The sequence below is a fragment of the Anopheles maculipalpis genome, chromosome 2RL (genome assembly GCF_943734695.1).
Source record: "Anopheles maculipalpis chromosome 2RL, idAnoMacuDA_375_x, whole genome shotgun sequence".
Lineage (NCBI taxonomy): Eukaryota > Metazoa > Arthropoda > Insecta > Diptera > Culicidae > Anopheles > Anopheles maculipalpis.
The window spans coordinates 36296462-36318762 of record NC_064871.1 but is presented as its reverse complement, the minus strand read 5'-3'; the positions used below and the strand labels follow the sequence as shown (position 1 = coordinate 36318762).

Below are 22301 nucleotides of genomic sequence, written 5' to 3'. Positions count from 1 at the left end.
CAGAACGCAGAACTACAAAAAAGATAGGCGTGTATACAGTTTGCCAACAACCTACACACGGTTTCGCTCAATCGAAGGTTACGAAGGCAGGGTAGGAAAAAAGGCATGCACAAAACTTTAAAAAAAAACGAGAACGGCCCAAAAACAACCCTGAAATTTCTCTACACACTCAGCTGGGCCAGCCAGTTGGGCCAGACTCTCGTTAAATCTTTTCTCCGGTGGCACACATCGACAGCCTAAGCGCATAATTAACCTTCCGTTCCACTGCGTCAACAGCGGACTTTTGGAGCCGAAGGGAAGCAATAGTAAAGAAAAAAAAACCGCTCTAACACCCGAGCCACAGATTTACAAACCGTCGTATCGAATCCACCGGGAGGTATAGCGCATTTTAGCACCGGACGGAAAGTACGCGCGAACCAGAAAGAAATCGAAAGTGTTTTTAAGCTGCTTTTTGTTCAACCCTATTGTCCACTTGACATTGAAATACATTTCACCCGACGCGACGTAATACGTGTTTAATGCTACTAATGAGCTGTGGACACTAACACGCTGATGGGAGGTCGGGTCGGATGTGGGACAGCATTTGTGACTGGAAGCGCGGAGTAGTTACCAGAGGCAATTAGCATCACATGTGTGACAGGGCCAACGCTTCATTGTTGCTGCTATTAGCAATTCAATCGTTGAAAAAAGTGTGTTACTTATCCAACAAAAATGGTAGAACATAAACCAATCTTTTGTTGAAAAATTAGGCTAATCTACTAATTTAAAAGCCTCTCTTTTCATGAACAAAACAATGCATTTTATGCAAAAAGAAAGGCTTTTGCAAAATCAGCTTCCATTCAGTCGAACGTGTCAAACCGTGACGAGAACGCACCCGTAAACCAATAATTGAAAAATATATTTATCAACCAATTTACAGTTTGCCAAACAAATTGAACCGCGGTGCAATAATCATCGATTGCCCACATACATGCCACATGCGTTTTGTTTACGATTGATTGGTCGCGGCGCGTTGTTGCGATACGGGCTTTTCGGCAAAAATGTTTCGCGAACACTTCCTTTGCGTAATAATGGATTTAAAAAATTGTATGCACGGCGCGAACAGGTCGTTGCATACCCGTCCCATGCCCATAGTTCCCTCCCTTAGTATGTACATCAGTCGTACATTAGTGTGAAGCAATTCCTGTGGAACTTTCTGACTCACTTTTGTGTGTTTTACAGTACCGTTGCTCGGTTTTATTACACCGGATGATGAGGTAGGTACGGTTCGAAAGCGCACGTGTTTTGGGTTTTTTTTTTACCGCGCAAACTCAAAATTTAAAGCAAACGCTAAAATCACGTGTCCGAGCGCTACGATGGTTCGTTAGTTAAGCAGTGAACGGTGTCGTTTGGTTTGAATTTTGCTTGCACACAATCCGTCACACGGTCCGGCATGCGAATTGGCACATGGATTATTGCTACCGATTTGGGTTAAGTGAGTACAATGTGAAAGGTATCGATCGTTCAGAGAGCTAAGATAGGGAGAGGAGAAAAAAAAACAGGCAGGGGATGTCACGATTCGAAGGACATGTTATGCTGAAAATTAATAAAAAGGACAGTTTTCTCAATGTTGATTTAGATAAATGAATGCTTAATGCAATTTCTAATAAATAGAACTTCTCGCTTCTACATGCACAATTTACAGTTGCATCATCATCGCACAAAAGCCACTCATCTTTAAGAAGTAGCATTCCGAAAATAATAGCCAGAAGTAACGATCACCACATAGACCTAGCAATAATAGACCTTAGCAAAGCCTTTGACCGGACATGGCGTCATGCCATCCTTCTACAGCTGTTCCGCTGGGGTTTTGGTGGACTTTTAACCAAGTTCATTGCTCTATTCCTACAGAAATCCAAGCATTCCTTTACGCAGACGATATTATCCTGGCCTCGTCTTCTCGTTCCGCGTGCGAGTCCCGTAAACTCCAGCAAACAGGGGTTGACAGGAATTCGACCGATCAAATACAACAACACACAAATACCCAACGCAAGGACTGTCGACATACTCGGCGTAACCTTCGACACTCGTCTCTCCTTTATTCCTCACTCTAGCAAGGTTAAGAAAGAAGCAAACAACCAGCTGAACCTGTTCCGGATGCTCGGAACCGGCAAAGCTCGGGCCTCCCGTATAACACAAAACCGCATAATCAATGTCTGGCTCCTACCCAAACTACTCTACGGCATCGAGATTGTTTCACGCGAACGAGCAACCTTCGAGAAGAGAGTAACACCTATTTACCACACAGCCATCCGCTATGCCACTGGTGTATTTTTCACCTGTCCGACCAACTCCCTCCTCTGCGAAAACGGCCTCTACCCTATGGAACATATCATCACCAACCGACTAGTAGAAGCTGCAGCTCGGATCCTTGAAAAAGGGCTCGACGTAACTTCGCTCATCACCAGAGCAAAAGCAGAACTACAGACACTCACCAACCAACAACTACCACCAATCATCCAATCTACCCGCCGGTAGATTCGTCCCTGGTATTTCCGTACAGCTGCCTCTCCAGGGAATCAGATAAAAACAGGCACATCGCCAATAGTACCTTTACTCATTTAATATAGACTGAATACAAACATTTTCATCATATCTTTACAGACGGCTCCGTTCATCTGGACTCAGCCGGCAGTGGGATCCACTCCACCACGGACAACTGCGCCATCAAACTTCCTAATCACACTTACATCTTTTCCGCCGAAGCAATAGCAATTCAACTAGCCGCCGACGAAGGACTACAGACTGACCAACCGAACGTCATCTTCAGCGACAATTCCAGTGTTTTGGCTGCCCCGCACATCCAGGTCCTAGACTCCATACCTGTGTTCCCGACAATTGTTTTCTTTTGGATTCCAGGTCATTCCAACGATGGTCGGCTCCGTCCTGACGAACCATACAACACCCTTTCACGCCGTGATGCCATCCGCTTCACCAACACCATCATCTCCCAACACTGGTACTCCACATGGCACAACGTAGACCTCAGCAGCAAACTCCGTCCTATCAAGCACAACACCTCTTCATGGGAAGATACCGAATCCAGCCACATCCAACGAGTCCTTTCCCGCCGTCGTTTAGGTCATACCCGCCTTACGCACTCCTACCTCCTAGAAAAATCCAGTCCTCCACTCTGCAGTTTCTGTGGTGTTGACATCACCGTCCGCCACATCCTCACCGATTGCCATGGTTACACGACACACCGAGCCACCTGCCAACTAGACAGTGATTTAACGACAATCCTATCACCCGACAAACTTCAACAGAACCGCCTCATTAGATTTTTACGCATCAGTAATTTATATACAGAAATTTAAGCATTAGTTTAAACTTATCCGATACCATATGCCATAAACGCAATAATTTTCCACAATATTTAAGCCACATATACGATAGTTTTGTATTAGATTAACCCATTTTTTTATACAGTAAAGAGGCGAATGTAGTCTCTAAGACTCATAACCTTTGTAAATAAACAAAACAATAAAAATCCAAAAATAAAACTTTCTCTTTTAATGCATAAAAAAAGATGACTTCAACGTCACTCATCCAAAGAAAAGTGAAAATACTCGTTTGAGAAGAGCTTTACCACCGATGAGTCATGTACAATCAGTGGCCTAATTTTACAACCGAATGAATAATAAGATTATGCATACGCTTACACACTCCGGTATGGGTCAGACCGGTGTGTTACGTTCTAAGTTAGACGACGGTTAGACGACCAAAGATCAGTCAGTGCACCGGACAAATAAACATTGCGAAAGATAAGTGATATAATTAATCATACCTCAGACGAACTGACGAATACCGACCCATAAAGGGATTGATTATGCTCATGCACGATGACGCAGGCGTGTCACGCCGTTCAGCGAGCAGTCGCGTCACGACACACTTCCCTTAGCGACGATGCCGGCTGCCAGCATATGCAGGGAGCGTGCACCTGAGGAGGGGAACCTTTAGTACGTGATCGCGTGCACTGCATCCTCAAAATGATGCCTTTTGCCTGTGCTGAGATGCACGAGACTGATTGGAGCGTGGTGCTCGTTGTCGTCGATGGTTGAGGGAAGGAGAATATATTACGGCTAAACAAAAACTCTCACAGTCAGCAAAAAACTACGTCACAACGCTACTTCCTTCAATGCAGCATCGAGCTTTACAACACCGGGTACAAACACAGCATGACTCTATGATTCTCTGGCACTCCTTCGAGAGCATTCTTTGCCTATTGCCGTATGCCGTCAACAGGTTCTTTAAGTCTTCCTCAGAAGAGATCACAAGAGAGAGGGGATGTATCAATTGCTTGAAAGTGGAACGAGATGGAAAAATATTAATATTAGATGGCATAAGTACACGGGGAAGCTAGAATGTATCCTACGTTTACGCAAATCAAATTCCTTTCCCATCGAGTGCCTCACCACGCTTCGAGCGTGCTATAGAGCGAAGGAGTTAGTTCCTTTTTTGCACTAGATTAGCATCAATTAATAGTGATTCTATTCCACTTCCTTCACACGTTGCTTTGATCCTTAGCAAAACTGATCACCTATCGCTGGGCCGGAGTTTTGCTTCACGGGCCACACCTGTCCCAGTAGGCCGGTCAATTGCGCACTTAGCAAGCCCATCATCCATCCAAATGGAACGGAGGCTGTGAACGGTGCTGTGTAGGCCGAACGTTAGGTTTCTCCGATCTGATTCTAGCCGACCAGACGGTGACCTTCGTTAGCCGTTACAATCCATTCTCCGCTGGGACGCTAGTTACTGAGGCCCAACTCACACACCGTAGGCTGTTGAAAGTTGTTGAACAGCACATGCTTCATCAAACTAACGGTGGCGACTCACAGACACGACTGGTCTCAGGGATGTAGAGACTACACGCTTGAACACAACAATAATCTCCTACTTAAGATTCACCATGGCAGAGTCAGACATCTTAAGATTTAAACTTCCGACAGTTTGATTTCGATTCGGTATCGTGTTTTGCCGGTGATGAGCTATCATTACCTTGCTTCCTTCTTCCAATTGGACCAATGAATATATATGACAAGTTCCGATTTTTTGTCCCCCCCTTACAAGTTGCTCATTCTAAGCACCGTAGCACAGCGTTTGCTAATGTCAAGTGCAACCTCTTTTGCGCGTTCAAGGTTAAGCCGTTCGCAAGACGATGGGGCATGTATTTAACGGGGCTTGCCAATGTTCGTGGCTAATACCTTCAATCGCTTTCGATTCGCCACTTCATAAGGCGGTGCTTCATGCTCTTGACAGTCCCGCCGTTGCTACCGTCACTCATGTTCTACTGACTATGCAAATGATAATTGATTTGATTAACCGTTCAAAAGGCGGTTTCTGGTGTGTGGTCAAGAGTGCTTTACAATGTGCGAGTAGCGAATGGGTGACGGACGGTAACAGGTGCCGATACCTATGGCAGAGAAAACGTATAAGAGCAGTTACAAAGTAACCTTGCAGTAGTTTAAATCATAACAGTATTTAAGATCAACTCTCCACAACAAGGATATGAATTCATCTGCTTTAAATTCACACAGGAAACATTGGAACGGTAATAAATCAACCAATTTGTATTACCACTGTAAAGGTACTGTTGACTGATCATTCGAAATCGATCGTGCATCACCATAGATGAAGACAACCTTCACTTGAAACAGTCACATTCGGTAGCGAAAGGGACCAATTCAATGCTTCCGAAAAAGTCATGGCTATCATCCGCTATACCGAGCTCGTCCCGATTACAATAATTTACCACTCCAGATTGCGCTTCCGAAGCGTCCATTTAATGTATCGTCTTACAAGTATGATCTTTACTGTCCAAGCCAACAGATAGGGGAAGGTTAATTACATACTCTTCTAGTTGTGTGTGAATGTTTGTTTTTTGTACCATCGTAAACGTAAACAGAGTCCATGAAGCCGCATGCATCGTACATATCTATTCATTACAGCGTCAGAGGACTGTAACGGAGTATTTCAGTTGCTTTCCTAAAGCGTGCGACTCCACCGAACCGGTACCGCGCGCGCACATGCTTAGATTCCAGCCAACGGGTACAGTCCAGTGTCCAAATGAGATGCGCCTCGGCCACGGGACGCACACTCTGCCGGCGAGAAAGCGACCGAAACCGCGAATAGCCGCTGCTGCCGTTGCTTGAGATGCATCATCACCTACTTTTTCCTGCCACGGTGCAGGCGGCAATGAATGGCAAAATGTCTAACCGATCTCGCTCCGATCTGCAACGATCGGCGCGATGGCAAGCGCACATTAATGAAGGTCTTTCACTTTTGCACACATCGTTTTGTGGCGTTCGGCTTCAGCAAAAGACGGTTGCGCCGGGTTAGGTTGCGATTTATGAGTCGTTTGCGGTGCGTTCCAGCTGCAGTCGATACCGGAACGAAGGTAGGTGCCGCGCCAACAGCGTGTCTATGCCGTACCGTTTAGCTGTGGTCATTCGGTAACGGATGCTGATGCAGTTTTTCTCCAGTCCAGTCCATGTCCAGCTGGATGTGCTTGAACCTTGAAAATCGCCACTTGAGTCCGGTGTAAAGACACGGTCAGTGACACAAAGTCCCCACACTCCAATAATCCTGTCAATATTTCAACAAAAATAAATACGTCAGTTCTTTTAACTGAAAGCTTTCCCTCTGCTCAATGGCGAATTCTTCAGCCATTTTTTCCCCCTATACTAGCTCAACCAGATTCACCCAACCCTTTGCTCACCCAGGCTAGTGGAGGTTTTCGTCGCGGCACACCCTTACCACGCCACGGATTGAACACGGATGGCGTTCGTTAACCTTTCTGCCAAACCAATTCCCTAACCGCAGCTGCACAACAAAACCGGCAACACCCTGGCCGCGGAACCAACCGCAAACGGTACAGGCAGTTTGGAGAAGCAGTACTTTTTCATGTTTTCTCTCATTTTATGTGGACCTTTGCACGATTATCCTCGCACCAGGCTGGGCGTGTGCGGTGGAAGAGGCCCGCCCGTAATCGATCGTTTCTAGCCGTCTTTCATACTCCCTTTAGCCACCACGCTTTTGCTCTTTTAGTCGTGCAATACTGCAACAATAGTTGCCAAAACGAAACCGACTCAGAACGGGCGACGATCGTGCCGTTATTGGATCAGGGTTGGCGAGCAGTCAGATGGATCATATTTTGGGTGTGGAGCTGCCAACATTCTTAGCGAACAGCGTGATAGAAGCCGAAACAGTTATCTTCAGCAATTGCTTTAAAGTGAAATTTAAAGAACAAAACGGTTAAACCTCAATAAGCACGTGTCAAGCGGGTCCAAAAAGATATATTTAACTAATTTTGTTGTTCGCTCCATTTCGGCGGCTAAAGGGCTCGCTCGCTACCAACCAATCGTGCCAGCAGGGTGGCGACATTTCACGCAATTGAACCGACAATTTTGCATTGCTTGCCCAATGTGACGACTGTTTAATAGTGGAGTAAAATGCAAAAAAAAAAAATTCGGATGATCGATTTTGGCAACGCAAGACGGCAACGCTGCGATTGAGTGGTTGAAAAATTGCCAATCCCTTCCCCAAAAACTTAAAAACCCCGAATGAATCAGCGATCCGACCTCGACCAATTCTGAACCCTTACCTTTGCTGCTAGTCAGATCATTCGATCGTGATCGTTTGTCACGCCCGCAAGGGCTCAGGGCACTACTACAGTTGCAGAAATGTAGAAGGTTCTTTGCAACAATTACCGCACCACAATACGAGACCTTTGACACACGGTTACAGTACAACCGTACCCGTATTGATCTGCAGGAAGTTTTCCATTCCTTTTGAGGAAGTTTTCACCCAGAGATGCGTTCGATGCGACGGCGACGATTGGCTACAAGATGTCATTACTTCCCAGCGGCAGCGATTGTCTATCGGCTATAGAGAGGATGTGACATCACGAGCATGGAGAACGCAAAGGCAGGAGGAGGTAATGGCTTTGAAACAATGCACTATTGGAGTTTTTACCTTGTGACAATCTCTCGGCATCGATCATACATCACTGAACATAATGAAAGGAAGCCATTTAGAACGCTTCCAGACTCTCAAAACAGTGTTAAGCTCTTTTTATCGACGTACAATTTAAAAGCAATATCTGTAGACCTCTGCTTTGTGGCACTAAAACTACGGCTGCAATAAATGAAGTCTGTCCACTAGGTGTACGCACCCTATCAGAAAGGGAGGGTTTTAGTCGTTAAAAGGAAATTCTCTCCACCGTAAAGCCAGTTTACAGTATGGTAGGCATTTTGAAACGTGACCATGAACACTAAACAGCACCCAGGGCTTCGTATTGTCATATTTCCGTGTCCCACGATAGGGTGCAAAAGGTTCTATTGCACAGCAAGGCAGCAAGCGTGAGAATTGTTTACAAATCAACGAATACCCGCCAGCAATGGGAGTATGTGGGCGATCCGAATAAGGTCGCCGTTGTCGTTGTTATCGTCTCATTTCCTCCGGAAAATTTTGAGGCTATTTTTTCGTGGGTAATATGCTGCTCTCTCGCTAAAAGTTGACAAGTTCTAGGGACAAATGGATATTTCGTGTTCGTTTCCCGGGTACGCTGTGTGGTGGTAAATATTTATTTATTATTTCCCCGACTGCGATTGCGAAACCGTGCGATTGTAACCACTTTCGACAGCATTTCGTTGCTGACACATCAATGGGGCCCGGGCTGGCCGGGCAACAACAATCGATCCAATGTCCCCAGTGTATTCTCCTACGCTGCTACGCACCATGTAAGGTGGGTTTCAGAACGGAAAAAGACGGTACACGGTTACAAATACGATTCTGCCCTGGAAAAGTGGAGAAGATGAAGCCACCATTCATTCATCAGTTACCCCGTGTTAAAGGCGCGTAGCCGAGTGTTTGCGAGAGGGGCAGTATGCCGGTTACGAGGGGTGCAAAAATTAGTAACAATATTTGTTTCGCTTTAGCTTTTGCGCGGGCGGACATTGTATGATGCTGACGTGTAGTCGAGGATCATTAGCGTGAAGGTATGATCGGGCAGCGTCATGACAAGTTCAACGCTCGGACCATTATTTAACAACGGTCCAATACGAACAATTAACCATCCGAGCCGTTTATCATTTGATGCGGTGTATGATAAATTATGCTGAACGCTTTAGCCAACCTTCAGCCGAACGACTTTTTATGAATATTCTTGATTTTCGTAGACCTTCTTTTTTGGAGAGTAACTCGCTTCAAGGTAGCAATACGGTCAGGCTGTCTCTTACAGGGTTTTCAATCCATATAATGGAATTTTTGAATTAATTAATGGATTTTTTCAACTGGATAGTGCAATAAAGGGTGTCCCCGAAGGCATAAGCACGATTTCTAAATGACGTTTCTAGTAAACGGATGACTTAAAACAGCTAAATCTTGATATGCTTTATTGTTTACATTCAAAGCTACTAGCTAGTGCATTGAAACTATTTTTTTTTCAATAGCGCCTGTTGAAATGCGACGCATTTCCGTCGAAGGTGTGAGTATCGGAGACGTACGAACCGCCATCCGAAAGTTTCGGCAGGAGACAAGCTTCGAGGATGCACCGAAAAGTGGTCGAAATCCTGGTCCTGTCGATCAACGGTTGCACGGGGAAATAGCAAAAGCATTCGCGATGTGGCTCAAAAACTGGGTACATCAAAAAGTGACATCCAACGTGCCAATGCAAGATTGAATTTTATAAACGTATAAAAAAAGTTCAATATCGGACTCGGAAGCTGTACGGCAAGCTGCTGTGTCGTCAGTCTTCATGCATCGTCGTGATAGACGATGAGTCGTACGTAAATTTTGTCTACAAAAATCTTCCGGGAAGTCTATATTGCACCGTGCCTGAAAGTCAGAATGTCGAAGAAGCCTACAAATCTATATTTCTTGAAAAATTCGGAACTAAGGCGTTGGTGTGGCAAGCCATTTGCGAATGCGGGGTAATGTCCGAACCGTTTGTGACGATCGGAGACGATGAGGAGGTAGGTATGCTACATCCCGGGAGCGTTTAAATCGACGTTTGCTGCTCACGAAAACACGCTGGTCCAGAGTAGTTTTGGTTGGATTTGGCCTCTGTTCACTATGCCAAAGAAACGATCCGCATGGTATGAAGAACATGAGGTACGGTACGTGCCGATAGAAATGAACCGATTGAGTTATTTTTGGGCGCTAACCAAAGCACACTTGAGCAAAGCATTTTAAAGCTGCAGAGAGCATCGACAGTTTAAAAAAAAACTGGAAGAAAGTGTCAAAAATCGTTTGAGACAAGTCTGTGCTGAACCTGATGGGAGGCGTCAGATCAAAAGTGCGATCATTAGCATACGATTGAATCTTTCCATTTTTTTTTTTTTGAGAAATAGTTCAGAACACACCGCAAACACTGTTTATCAAATAAACATTCAGTTTCTAGAACAGGTTTTATTTTTTGTCTAATTTTTTAACCGTACTTATACTTTCATGGGGAAACCCTTTATCACAAGCTCATTGTGGAACTTTGAAATCTCATAATGGAATTATGCATTCACCGAGGGGTAATTGGAACGCGACTGTCGAATTTTACAATAGGTTATGGTTAAAAGAAGCAGTAATTAGAGCAACTTTTGCTCTACTATTTTTGCGTTAAACTCACTCAAATATGGTCTGATATGGTCTGCTGATGTAAACAAGCTTTTGGAAGATTTTGTTTCCATTATGCTGGTTTAACAGAACAGAAAGAAACACTCTGCAGAAATTCCATTATATGATAGCAATTTTTCCCTAATTTATTGTAGAGGCTGCGAGCCTCTACAATAAACTGTTCATAAATCTCAAAATTATGATTTTAGCTTTTTCTCTATTACCCCGTCTACTAAAAAGCGATTTCATAGCAATAAAAAGTTCAAAAACATTCATAAGAACCTGAAATTTTTATTTTGAAATCCCTTAAGATCTTAAATCCTCCTCCACATGATTAGAAAGTTGCTCAAGCTGCTTGTAATATTTGCTACTAACTATTTGAAAAATTCCACTGAATGATCCATAAGTTCCAGAAAATGGGTCGAAACCCTGTATAGTGGAATTTCTGCTAATTCTTTAGAGCTCCCCTGTTAAAGATATTATCGACTAACAAAATATCGTCCATTCGTTTGTCAGTTGAACAGTTGAACAGGTTTTAGGGAAGATTTTTTTTGTGTAAAATTGCTTGTTAACTGCTTCCTTAAGGGAAAGCAAAATTCCACTATATGATTGCAAAGCTCCACAACGGTCTTGCGGTTTCACTATCTACTTGAAACATTCCTAAATGATTCTATTATTCCATTATTTGGAACGACACCCTGTAAAACATATTGTTTTAAAACCCCTCTTCAAGGTGAAGCTTTTCGTATCTCCATTTCCGGTACTATAAATACATTTCAAAACAAATGTTGTAAATCATCAAAGAATAAAATGATAGCTTAACATAAAATTGCTCCTTCAATCATGTATATTTTTCTGATATTTTGATTATTTATTGGCAGTCGATTATAGCTATGCTTCACAAGCTAACATCTCACAATATGTCTATTTTTACACGTGGATGGAGTAACATCAAGCTGCAACGATTGGGCCGTTTCATATTTTATCTAACATTTCTATCAAACTGACATACTATTTCTGCTTCCATAAACCCGCAACATTCGATTAGTATTGATCAATTTGCTATCATCTTTTTCCTAGGCATGCATTTATTTAGCTCGCATGATCCACCGAATCATGGTGTGAAATTTGAACGTGAAACAATTTCCACACTTGCCGCCAAACGTTGCCGTTTGGTAAAATCAAATCAAAGGCATGTAAACCATGTTGCTGGGGCTAAATCAATCAAAAGCAGGAAAGACGTATGCAGCGGTGGTGGATGGAAATAGTGATCGTGAAAATTTACCTACCACCAGCACCATCGGATGGATGGTCGATCGAACACGTCCAACGTCCCCCGGGTGGGGTGAGACCTCGCTCACGCCGGCCCCAGGCCGAGGGCTACCACACAACCGATGTGTTGTCAGGCATGGTCAGACAGCATGAATTTCGATGCGACATTTAGAGGCATGTTGTAAGAGAGCAAAAGGCTCAACGAACCTTGCGGCTCAGGCATCGACGGGTGTCGGTAGTCGCTAGTAAAATAGGCAACCCTCTACATTTGACTAGTCGAGGCACGCAAACGGTTTGTAACGAAACACTACCGATCGACGCGCCGGCTTGAATCGCAATCCATGGCCTGTGTGTGCGGGTTTTGACCGGTAAGGTTGTCCGGCACGAGTGAATGTGCAGTACCGAGCAATATTGCGATGGATGATGAAGGCATCAAAAAATCGGTGCACAAAACGCATATTTAATCAACGTTTTCATTACAATTTTCGTCACTGCTCTTTGTCGCAGTACCAGCAGTTAGCAGTAGCAGCAGTGTGTGTACTTTTTAACGAGTTAAGCCCCGTTTTACCTTACTCACGATCGCTTTCTGTCTGCGTAATGTTGATCATTTTCATAGTGATCAACGTATGTACAAGTCATTCGGCTCGTGGCACGTAGCAAGTTACTACATTGTGGAATTTGGTTGCAGCAATAAACGAGCTGTGAGAGGAACTTATCGCCTCTATTCTGTAATGTTTATATTATTAATGGATGTATCGTCAATATACACCATAATTTTCATGAGCTTCTTGTCCTTAAACTTACTTACTTACTTATCAGGCGTTACAACCGCATTGCGGTCCTGGGGAGCCTTATTCGCTGCACGACGCTGAGGTCGTCATACAGTTCGTACAGCTCGTCGTTGTAGCGGCTCCTCCCTCATCCTTCCACATATACTTGGCCAACAATCCTTTTGAGCGTCTTCCTCTCGAACGCGGCTAAGAGGGCTTCGTCTGGTTTGGATAGGGTCCATGTCTCAGAGGCGTATGTGAGTACTGGGACTATAAACGTACGATACAGTCCCAGCTTCGATCGTCACGACAGATTTTTTGAGGTGAGATGTTTCCTCAGGGTGTAGAATGACCGGCTATGGTTGCCAAATTCGTCGCAGACCAATGATATCTATATCACCAGCGTATGCCTGGATCTTCGTTGATTTATAGAAGATGGTTCCCGGAGTCTCCACCTCCGAGTCACGGATGGCTCTCTCTAGCGCCAAGTTGAATAGGAAACAGGCAAACTCATCTCCCTGACGCAGGTAGCAAAGGACCCTGAGAGTTTTCCATCCACCTTCACCTGGCATGTGACGTTGGTCATGGTCATTCTAACAAGCCTGATCAGTTTGGCCGGGATTCCAAAAGAGCTCATGGCCTCATAAAGTTTTACCCTGACTATGCTATCGTAAGCGGCCTTGAAATCTACGAAGAGATGGTACGTGTTCAACTGCTATTTAGCCATCTTCTCCAAGATTTGCCGCATGGTGAAGATCTGGTCAGTGGTAGATTTTCCGTATTGGAATCCTCTTCGAAAGTTTCCAACTATCCGTTCAACGAATGGGACAAGCATATCCGGAAGGGTTAGGGAGGATATTTTGTAGGCGGTATTCAACACCGTAATACCCCTGTTGCAGTCCAACATATTTCCCTTCTGGTAACTGGGATAGATGTGCTGTGGGATTCTTGTCCTTAAATATACACCTAAATTTAACAGTCTAACGTTTTAGAGTCTGAAGTAAGGCTACAAAACATTGGTTCAATCGTCAAACACACGACACTACATGCTGTTGTAGAAGTTTGTTTTATTCTCTTCAAAAGATATACTTCTTCTAGGAAAATATCCCGTGCCAATACCACGTAGTTGGATAGTCAGTCCTCACTACGGGCGGACGGTCCCCGGATGGGATTTGAACCACGGTCCTGCCGTTTGAAGACCGGCGCCGCTGTCTCCTACACCACTGGGCCGCCTCATTTAAACTACAAGAAAGCCGAGACAAGAGGAAAAACATTTTCTATTCGCAGACCACAAAAGAATGTTATCGCTGTAAGGCCTATTTTAAAGCTGATGAAAACTTTGTTTTTAAAATGAAAAGATAGTAGCTATAAGCACTGCTTCGCTCTAGAAGACATTGAAATTTAGTAAACAAAAAGTTTTTATCTAAGAAAAATCCTTTTATCGTGGTTAAGACTAAGAGTTATCCATCCACCTGCTATTTGATTTGAAATTTAAACTTTTCAAACCAAATGGGATAAACTGCTTTTTGATTATTAGAGACAATATCAATATGAGTAAATTTTAATTGCTTAAAACGTTTTACTTTATTTACTTTTGGCTTCAGAACAGCAATATAAACTTCATTCTGTTTTCGGCCTGTTTCGCACGAAAAAAAGAATTCAAATGTGCTTTTTGCACTTCAAAAAAACTAAGTTTCAATGTCCTCGCTATTCCTTAGTGGATTGCATTGACAAGCTTGGCTAACCACATCCAGCATGTCTGCTTTAGAAGTATCATGTAAATCTTCTTTGACGAAGTAGTAATTTAAAGAAAACAATAACAAAACAATCTACCAAAAGACAAATTTATTGTAAAATAAAATAAGTAGTTTTTGACTCAGGTTCAACAGATATCAAAGTTTTATCAATTTCCTGTTTTCTATAATTTTTCTATAATTTAGGGATATTCTCCGAAAGAGCTACATTGTTACAGGTTATAGTCATTTACCATCTCGCTAGATAGTTTATTAGCTTCTCTACAATTACCAGTTAACACTGGCATCATGATCACGTTTATTGTCAACATCCGGTAATGAATACGACTCACGGCGACGATGATACATTTACTACCCCTCTATACATCTATCGGATCCGATTCGGGTTACGAGCCGTTACTAAAAATTTCTCAGTATTCCTTCGTTACTAATCATCCACTATAACTTCGGACGAATACTTATGGCTGTAGTCACACTCACCTCATGCGCCTTTGGATGTTGATGTTTGCAGTGACCATCGTGCACGGAGCTTGCGACCGCAAGCGTGCAGCCAATGGTTAACCACAGTAGACCCACCGTCGCGACCGACGAAACCATACGTTCGAGCCTTGAAATGGCAGGACCGTGCGGCCAGCCACTACTAGCGCCCGCTTCGCTTTTCCGCCTCCAAGGCTCGCGTTTATTGATTTCACTACATTGCCGCATTTCCATATCCTCGTGCACCGGAGGCATAGGTGACATTTGAGTGTGCTGAGAAACGAACTTTACCGAAACAAGATTATCATTTGTTGGGCATACAGCAGCACCGTCGTTAGGATCCGAAAGCGAGAACACAGCAACAATCAAAGCTACCAATTTTCTCCTCAATTATCTTTTCTGCTTATCCACACTTGTTGTGATATGGAACACTTTTTTTGCATTAATTTTGCCGTGCTAATTGAGCCTAGAACATAAAACGAAAGGGAAAATTTAATTCCCACCTTCCGTTTGGTTTTATTCCGTTCGACCCAATTTTAGCGAAACTCTCACTTTCGCTACACAGCCACACAGGCACAGAACAACAACCGCACAGGATAAGCACTAACACACCAGCACAGCACACTCATACCTCCCGTGGAAGGACATTTGCCCACTTTTGGGGGAGGAGGAAAAACTGAAACACTATGAAGGATAACAACCACACACTCCCGATTCTTCTGGATCGATGAAGCGCACCACCAGGAAATTAAGATTTTCGATTCACGCTCTGCTACGCGGCGTGACCCATGCGCTCCAACCACCGAACGCCACTATTGCATAAAACGGACTGAAAGTGGTTTCCAGCGAAGGGGCAACTTTTATTTCACCTAGGCCGAAGAGGGTACTACTACCGCTAACAGACCGGTGGTGTTGTTGGTGCTGTTGCCTATGCTGTACCAGCTGCATCCCCCCGTGCGTTGTTGATGCAGCGACAACGGCGGTGGTGGATGCTGTCGGTTAGTTCGGAGTTTCCCTCTCCCCATGGGGGCAGCTTTACGACGAACAGAGGTGCCGGTACCGATGATGAAGGGCCATAACGGCAGCCGATCATACGCGATCGATATGCGAATTCGCGAAACGAAAAATACACATACACACAGCGAGACGGGAACGCACCCCCACCACACGCAGTACTTGAGGGCTTTTCTTTGTTTCGCTCTTGTTGCGAAGCGTGGAAACGGTCAAAAATGAAGAAAAACATCACCCAAATAACATATTTCATATTAGAGGAAAGGAATCGACTGTCAGTGGGGTTTTTTTGAACTAAAAATATAAAATAACTGTTTCAAAAATGTCTTGACCCTGAAAATTGTTGATAAAAAAGGTTCTGTAAATAAATCAGTAATAGTTCGTAACATTTGGTTACTACAAAAATAACTGCACAATTGTTAGCTGTTTAATTCTGTTTCTAAAGATCCTTTGAAATTATCGGAAGCAAATCATCTTATCACTTCGTATATTTTAAAACGAATTATTTTGTGTCTAATGTTTAATCTAATTTATATGCAAATAAAATAGAAAATTGTTTGATGCGCTTTCGAGCACTGATAGCCAAACTGCACGAATTTCTGTAAAACTGGTCAGATTTTCGGAACGCCTTTTGACAGCACTCCAAGCTGTCACATTCGCCATCTTTCAGTTTAGAAGAAAAAGACAACCCTGCATGCATCTTCTTCGCTTGGTTTGTTTGGTGCGCTTTTTAACAATATTTCGATAGTAGAACGTATTTTTACCCGCCAAAGATAGCACAAAACGATGGCAGAATACTTGGCCTCTATCTTCGGTACCGAAAAAGACAAGTAAGTAGCGTAGTTTTCTTTAGTTTCGGGCAAAAGCACCCACCCCGTATGGCGCTTGTCGGTGTTTGATTGAAGAGGGAAGTTTGTTGTTTCTTTGCCGCCATTAGGGATAGTGTTGGGTTCGTGGTGATGTTCAATATGCTTTCGATAAAGTACCTGCATAATTATGCTTTCTTTGCAGGGTCAACTGCTCGTTCTACTTTAAAATCGGTGCCTGCCGACATGGAGACCGATGCTCGCGCATCCACAACAAGCCAACGTTTTCGCAAACCTGCCTACTGCAGAACCTGTACGTAAACCCGCAGAATTCGGCCAAATCGGCCGACGGTAGCCATCTGGTAGCGAACGTGTCGGATGAAGAGATGCAGGAGCACTATGATAATTTCTTCGAGGACGTGTTTGTCGAGTGTGAAGACAAATACGGTGAAATCGAGGAGATGAACGTGTGCGATAATCTGGGCGACCATTTGGTGGGTAACGTGTATATAAAGTTTCGCCGCGAGGAGGACGCCGAGCGGGCGGCCAAGGATCTAAACAATCGCTGGTTCGGTGGACGGCCGGTGTACTCGGAATTGTCGCCGGTTACTGATTTCCGTGAGGCGTGCTGCAGACAGTACGAGATGGGTGAATGTACACGTTCGGGTTTCTGTAACTTTATGCATCTGAAACCAATTTCTCGCGAGCTACGGCGCTATTTGTACTCCAGGCGACGTGGACGTTCCCGGTCCCGGTCTCGATCACCTCGCCGTGGTGGTGGTGGCGGTGGAGGAGGTGGTGGTGGTGGTGGTGGCGGCGGCGGCGGTATTGGTGGTGGTCGTGATCGTTCCCGTGATCGTCGTCGATCTCGCAGCAGAGATAGAAAAAACGATCGTAACGACAATGGTCGCAAAGGACGATACTGAATATGTCAAGCAAGCGAGAGTAAAGATAGAATGAGTTTTTTTTAATTTTCTTCGTATTCCTAATTACTTTTGAACAGGATGTATGGATTGATTTAAAATGCTGTATGTTTGTAATCGTAATCAATAATCATTAAATACATTTACATCTGAAAAAAGGATGAATCGATGACTCGTCTTCAGTTTTTGCATACTTTACGAAGGAATAAAATGGGTGAATATATCTGGATTTCAATAGTCTAATAAAATATAAACCATTGAAATAACAATAAGAAATGAAAAATATTTAAAACAAAGTGGGCCACAAATAAATGAAAACATAAAAAAGGGAATGAGTTAATGAGTATTGTGTTCAATCGAAGAAGAGGTCAAATGTCAGAGTGGATTACGAACGGCTTTCTTCATACGCTACATGATTAAAGCCACTAGCCATTTAGCCCTTAGGAAGAAAACCTAGCACAGATTTACGAACTACTTGAGGACCGGTAGAGTTTCAAAGCCTTCCAAACGTTCCGGAAATGGAAATACTTACGAAAAACAATACAAACTGCCAAAAAAACGTTGATTATAGTGAAAGAATGTCATTGATAAGGCAACATCAAAATATAATTATTGTTTTAGGGATTGTATATTATGTAAAGAAAAGAAATAGCATAACGATATTAGATTCCGCGTTTTAAAATGGTACAAATTTCATTTATGCAGTCTAGTCGCTCCAGTTCCAGTGCCTGATCAAAATTTGACCCGGGAAGTACACACACGCACACACTAACTAGACGACTTAGAGCGACATTAGTACACCGAGTTCGAATTATAAAGAAATGCAAAGTAGTATTCTTTACTTGCACAGCGATTCAAAAGGTAGCTTTCCTCTTCTAGCTGGGACACAAAACACACCGGATTTATCTCATACTTACTCAGCGGATACAACGGGTGATGATACATTTATCTATCAATCGAACACTTACGTGTATGTACTGATGCAAGGAATACACAATTGCACAATGATAAAATGTAAGCAACGCATAATAAGTCTGCCATTCCGAACCGTTACTAACCATCGGTCACAGGGACGACTTTTTATGTTACCAAACACCCCTTTTAGCTGTTGTTTAGACGTGCGTTAGTGCAGTTTTTTCCCTTCTCAAAATACATATTAAAATACGCTGCTGATATAAATAAACGAGCTAGAGATATGCTGGAAAACGCGTGACTCGTGGATCGAACACGCATTTGCTTTTGGTTCCACATCCATCCAGCCGCCGGTCTCTCCGTGGATAAATGACGCTACAATTTAACTAAATAAACACCTGCTCTAGTGTTAGTGCTTCCGTGAAAGGTTTCACTATAACGCTGGTCACGAAGCAGAAGATAAGTCCGAAGAATATAGAGATCGGCAGGGCCGGCAGTGCTTTGCGAAAGATGGCCAACAGCAGCAGCGTTAGACAAAGACCCTTTTTTTGTAAAAGACGTACACAGTTAGATGTTTGTAACAAGAGAAAAAATGTAATATCTCTGACACTTACCACCAGAATTGCTACAAAGCATGCAATCGTCGTGTTCCAGTCTCCGTAGCTCGACGCCTTGCCCACCAGCACGGAATAAAAGATAAAGTCTCCTAGGCCAAGTTTAATGCCTCCTGCAGGGTGGTGCAAAGGATAAATCGTTATTAAATTATCCCTTCCACCATCATCAACATCAACTATTCTTACGTTCTTCGGCCTGATCGTAGATCGCAACACCCGGTAGCGGATCGGATCCACCACGATTTGCCTCCGCGGTGACCGTGCGATACTCGGGCCGGGACGGATTGTTGGCGATATTGGCTTGAACTTCAATTTGCCGCCGCGTAACTCTTTGGTTAGTCGTTGCAGCCCAATCCGGCGTAAAACCAGCTGTTTGATCTGATGAAACGAAACCGAAACGGAGGCTTATTAATGTGTATATTCCACATACCATTTCACACCGTTCCTTGAAGCGGTGGCTCTTGGGGACAGATTTTTTTTTTTGTTAGTAGGCGAGCAGTAGCATTAGTTTTTTAGCATAAGAAAGTAACACTGAGCGAATTAAGATTACCACCGCCTTGTTTTTTTTGGCAATATCTGCGTGCAATTTATGAACCGTTTCGGCATTTTTTAGTTTAGAATGTTAGTTCAATGTATTTTGAATTTTTTTGAATCATTACGTCGAAACTGCTACGAAGCATTGGCATTTAAGCCGATAAATTTTGGAAAAAGGGTGCGAAATGAAAATAGCTAAGCGTTGCTAACACTTCAGGTTTGATTCAACTGACATCTAATCGCAAAAACCTTGTACTAATCGCTCATTAAGTATCAATGAGCGGATTGTGTAGCATCTTAAGCTGTGAGATAAAGCAAATATCAAACTAAACAATAATGCAGGCTTTTTTTCGGACGAAATCAAGTTTGACACGCTGTAACGTCGTACTGGCCGAAGTGCTGAGGACTCATGGAATTGTTTACCCTGGGAAATGGCTGCATTGGCCACAAAATAGCTCCTTATTGCGATCATTTGAAAGAATACCCTGCACCCTGACTCAAATTGTCTTGAAAATGCAGCTTAATTAAACTTTTTGTTGTAATTTATGCATCTGTCCATCAAAAATCATGACGCTGTTATTTTTCACACACTTTTCCATAAAATTATCTACTTAAACGTAAATAGTCCGCAAACATTTCCTCACAGCGATTCAAAAAAGTTCAAAATAGATGGAACTAACTTTCTAAACTTAAAAAAACAGCAGAATAGGTTCATAAATGTTGAAGAAATTGTCAAAAAACATGGTGTTGCTATTCTTATTTTGCCCAGTGCAGCACAACAAATAAAGGATAGCAAACAAAAATCGTAAATTCATATACCCCTTGGTAAATCATGCGTTCTATCATTGCGAATGGCAACCAGTGGCATACCTTCTACGGTTGCTCCGGTTTGCGCCGTGGACGGAGTGGCATGGTTGTTCACTGCTCCGTACCCTCCTACCGTCCGACTTGCTCCACCACTACCACCGCCCGTTCCAATAGTCCGTTCGCCGGAGAAAGGTGCCGGCCCGTCTGGGTCCGTATGTGTGCCGAGGTAGGAGTACATGATAGTTGCTTTAGAGAGAAAGAAACACGTTAGCTAAAATTCCTCATTCCGTTTAAGAAAGTTTTACAGAGCATGAGTATTTACATGAATAAATCAGTGCAGGGAAGATCTGCTCGTTTCGCTCCTGTGCCGTTTCAACCAGTATACGCAAAGGTCCCTTCGGGGTAAGAACGGCAATAAGATCTGTGAAAATACACAATACGACACACTGTCGATTAGTTTAAAAATTGAAAATAAAAATATGCATACTAAAACGGAAACGCTTACCCCAAATTGATATCACAGCTAGAACAGCCCACGTTGTCCATTCTGGAAGATACTTGATAAATACCAGCGCCATCAGCGCGGCCACAAAGATTAAATATCCCTGCTGCAATCGCAACGGACCCTGCCAGTGGATCGAAATCATGCCAACCACACCAAAGTTCCAAACCAGTAGTCCCGCCGTAAACCAATCCATCGGCACATTGTATGCACGCAAAATTTCAAACAGGTAAAGGCCACTAAACAGAAACAGTAGCAACAGGGACGATAGAATCAGCCAGCCGTGGATGACCTTGTAGCAGCGGTGTTTGTACAGGACGATCAGCAGGATGGTCATGATTACGATCACCGTCATCAGGATCAACGAGTTGGCTAATGCGTTCCATATTTTGGTGCCTGTGTCATCGGTCAGTTCGTGAAACGGTGTGTACACGCTGTGTAAAAAGAGAGAGACATAGAGAGAGAGAGAGAGAGAGAGAGAGAGAGAGAGAGAGAGAGAGAAAGTTGTGGCACAATCCGGAGAATAAAAAAAACATATCTTCGTAAACCAGCATACTTACAGATACACATCTTTAATAGTATAAAAGTTGATCGAACTAATCGTGGCCACCACGACCATCATGCACAGGGTTACCGGAACGAATAGTTTTATCACATGCTGGGCACCATACTTCAGTCCTTCTTCTTCGTTCAACGCTTGTTCCTGCTCCTGTTGTTGCTGTTGCCGTTGACGGGCGGAATTCCCCGGCGGACCACCAGCCGATGGGCCAGCTCTTCCACGGCTGCTAGTATCACGTATTGTCACCTGCGGGATGGAATCGGTAGTCTAGCGGGTGAAAAAAAGGGAAACCTGCATTAGATGGCTATCAATCGGGAACCCTTTCCGTGTATGGCGCTTGTACTACTTCGGAAACATGACTCATACAGGCTGCACGGAACAGTGTAAACAATTGGAGGATTGGTTATGCTCACCCCATAGGACGGATGTGGAGAGCTGTTGGTAGCGTCTGTGGGCATCTTTTGCCAGCGATTCCGCGTGCCGCGCCCGTCACCCGCATCTTGTGGCGTAGCATTCGGTTGATGGTGATGATGATGATGATCGATGTTGATATGACCGTCCATTGTGGGGTGGCGACGGAAGAAAATGTCCCTTGTTTGTTATGAACCCGCCAGCTTGTTCACATCCACACAACAATCAAGCGAATGAAAGCGTAGCTTACGGCGGACGTGGGTTGTTGCTGCTTGAACAGTCCGCTGTGTAATTCCTCACTT

General features: G+C 43.7%; 4 protein-coding genes across 6 annotated transcripts in view; 2 read left to right on the top strand and 2 right to left on the bottom strand.

The window, feature by feature from the left end:
• LOC126557244 (leishmanolysin-like peptidase) overlaps positions 1 to 16075 on the bottom strand; it is a 35548-nt gene extending 19473 nt beyond the window's left edge. The window contains exons 1-2 of one of the 2 annotated variants that reach the window (XM_050212950.1): positions 15814 to 16075; positions 14924 to 15205 (exon numbers count right to left, since the gene is read on the bottom strand). In XM_050212950.1, the coding sequence (XP_050068907.1) occupies positions 14924 to 15205; positions 15814 to 15945 (414 nt within the window). In that variant the 5' untranslated portion in view covers positions 15946 to 16075. Of the gene's footprint in view, positions 1 to 14923; positions 15240 to 15813 lie in introns of those variants that run through there. The other variant, XM_050212949.1, reaches the window with a different exon arrangement.
• LOC126557880 (uncharacterized) overlaps positions 1 to 22301 on the top strand; it is a 237827-nt gene that overhangs the window by 161116 nt on the left and 54410 nt on the right. The window lies entirely within an intron of this gene.
• LOC126558852 (splicing factor U2af 38 kDa subunit) lies at positions 16600 to 17817 on the top strand. Its single transcript, XM_050214931.1, has 2 exons — positions 16600 to 16761; positions 16943 to 17817. The coding sequence occupies exons 1-2, from the start codon at positions 16718 to 16720 to the stop codon at positions 17661 to 17663; spliced, it is 765 nt and encodes a 254-aa protein (XP_050070888.1). The 5' UTR covers positions 16600 to 16717; the 3' UTR covers positions 17664 to 17817.
• On the bottom strand, positions 18958 to 22234 carry LOC126557650 (presenilin homolog). Of its 2 annotated transcripts, none has more exons than XM_050213501.1 (8): positions 22002 to 22234; positions 21590 to 21855; positions 21033 to 21463; positions 20850 to 20948; positions 20540 to 20773; positions 19373 to 19564; positions 19187 to 19299; positions 18958 to 19114 (listed from the first exon to the last, which is right to left on the bottom strand). In XM_050213501.1, exons 1-8 carry the CDS (start codon positions 22149 to 22151, stop codon positions 18959 to 18961), a joined length of 1641 nt encoding a protein of 546 aa, XP_050069458.1. In that variant the 5' UTR covers positions 22152 to 22234; the 3' UTR covers position 18958. The 2 variants fall into 2 exon arrangements, with proteins under 2 accessions (XP_050069458.1, XP_050069459.1); XM_050213502.1 differs by having other exon boundaries at positions 20591 to 20773.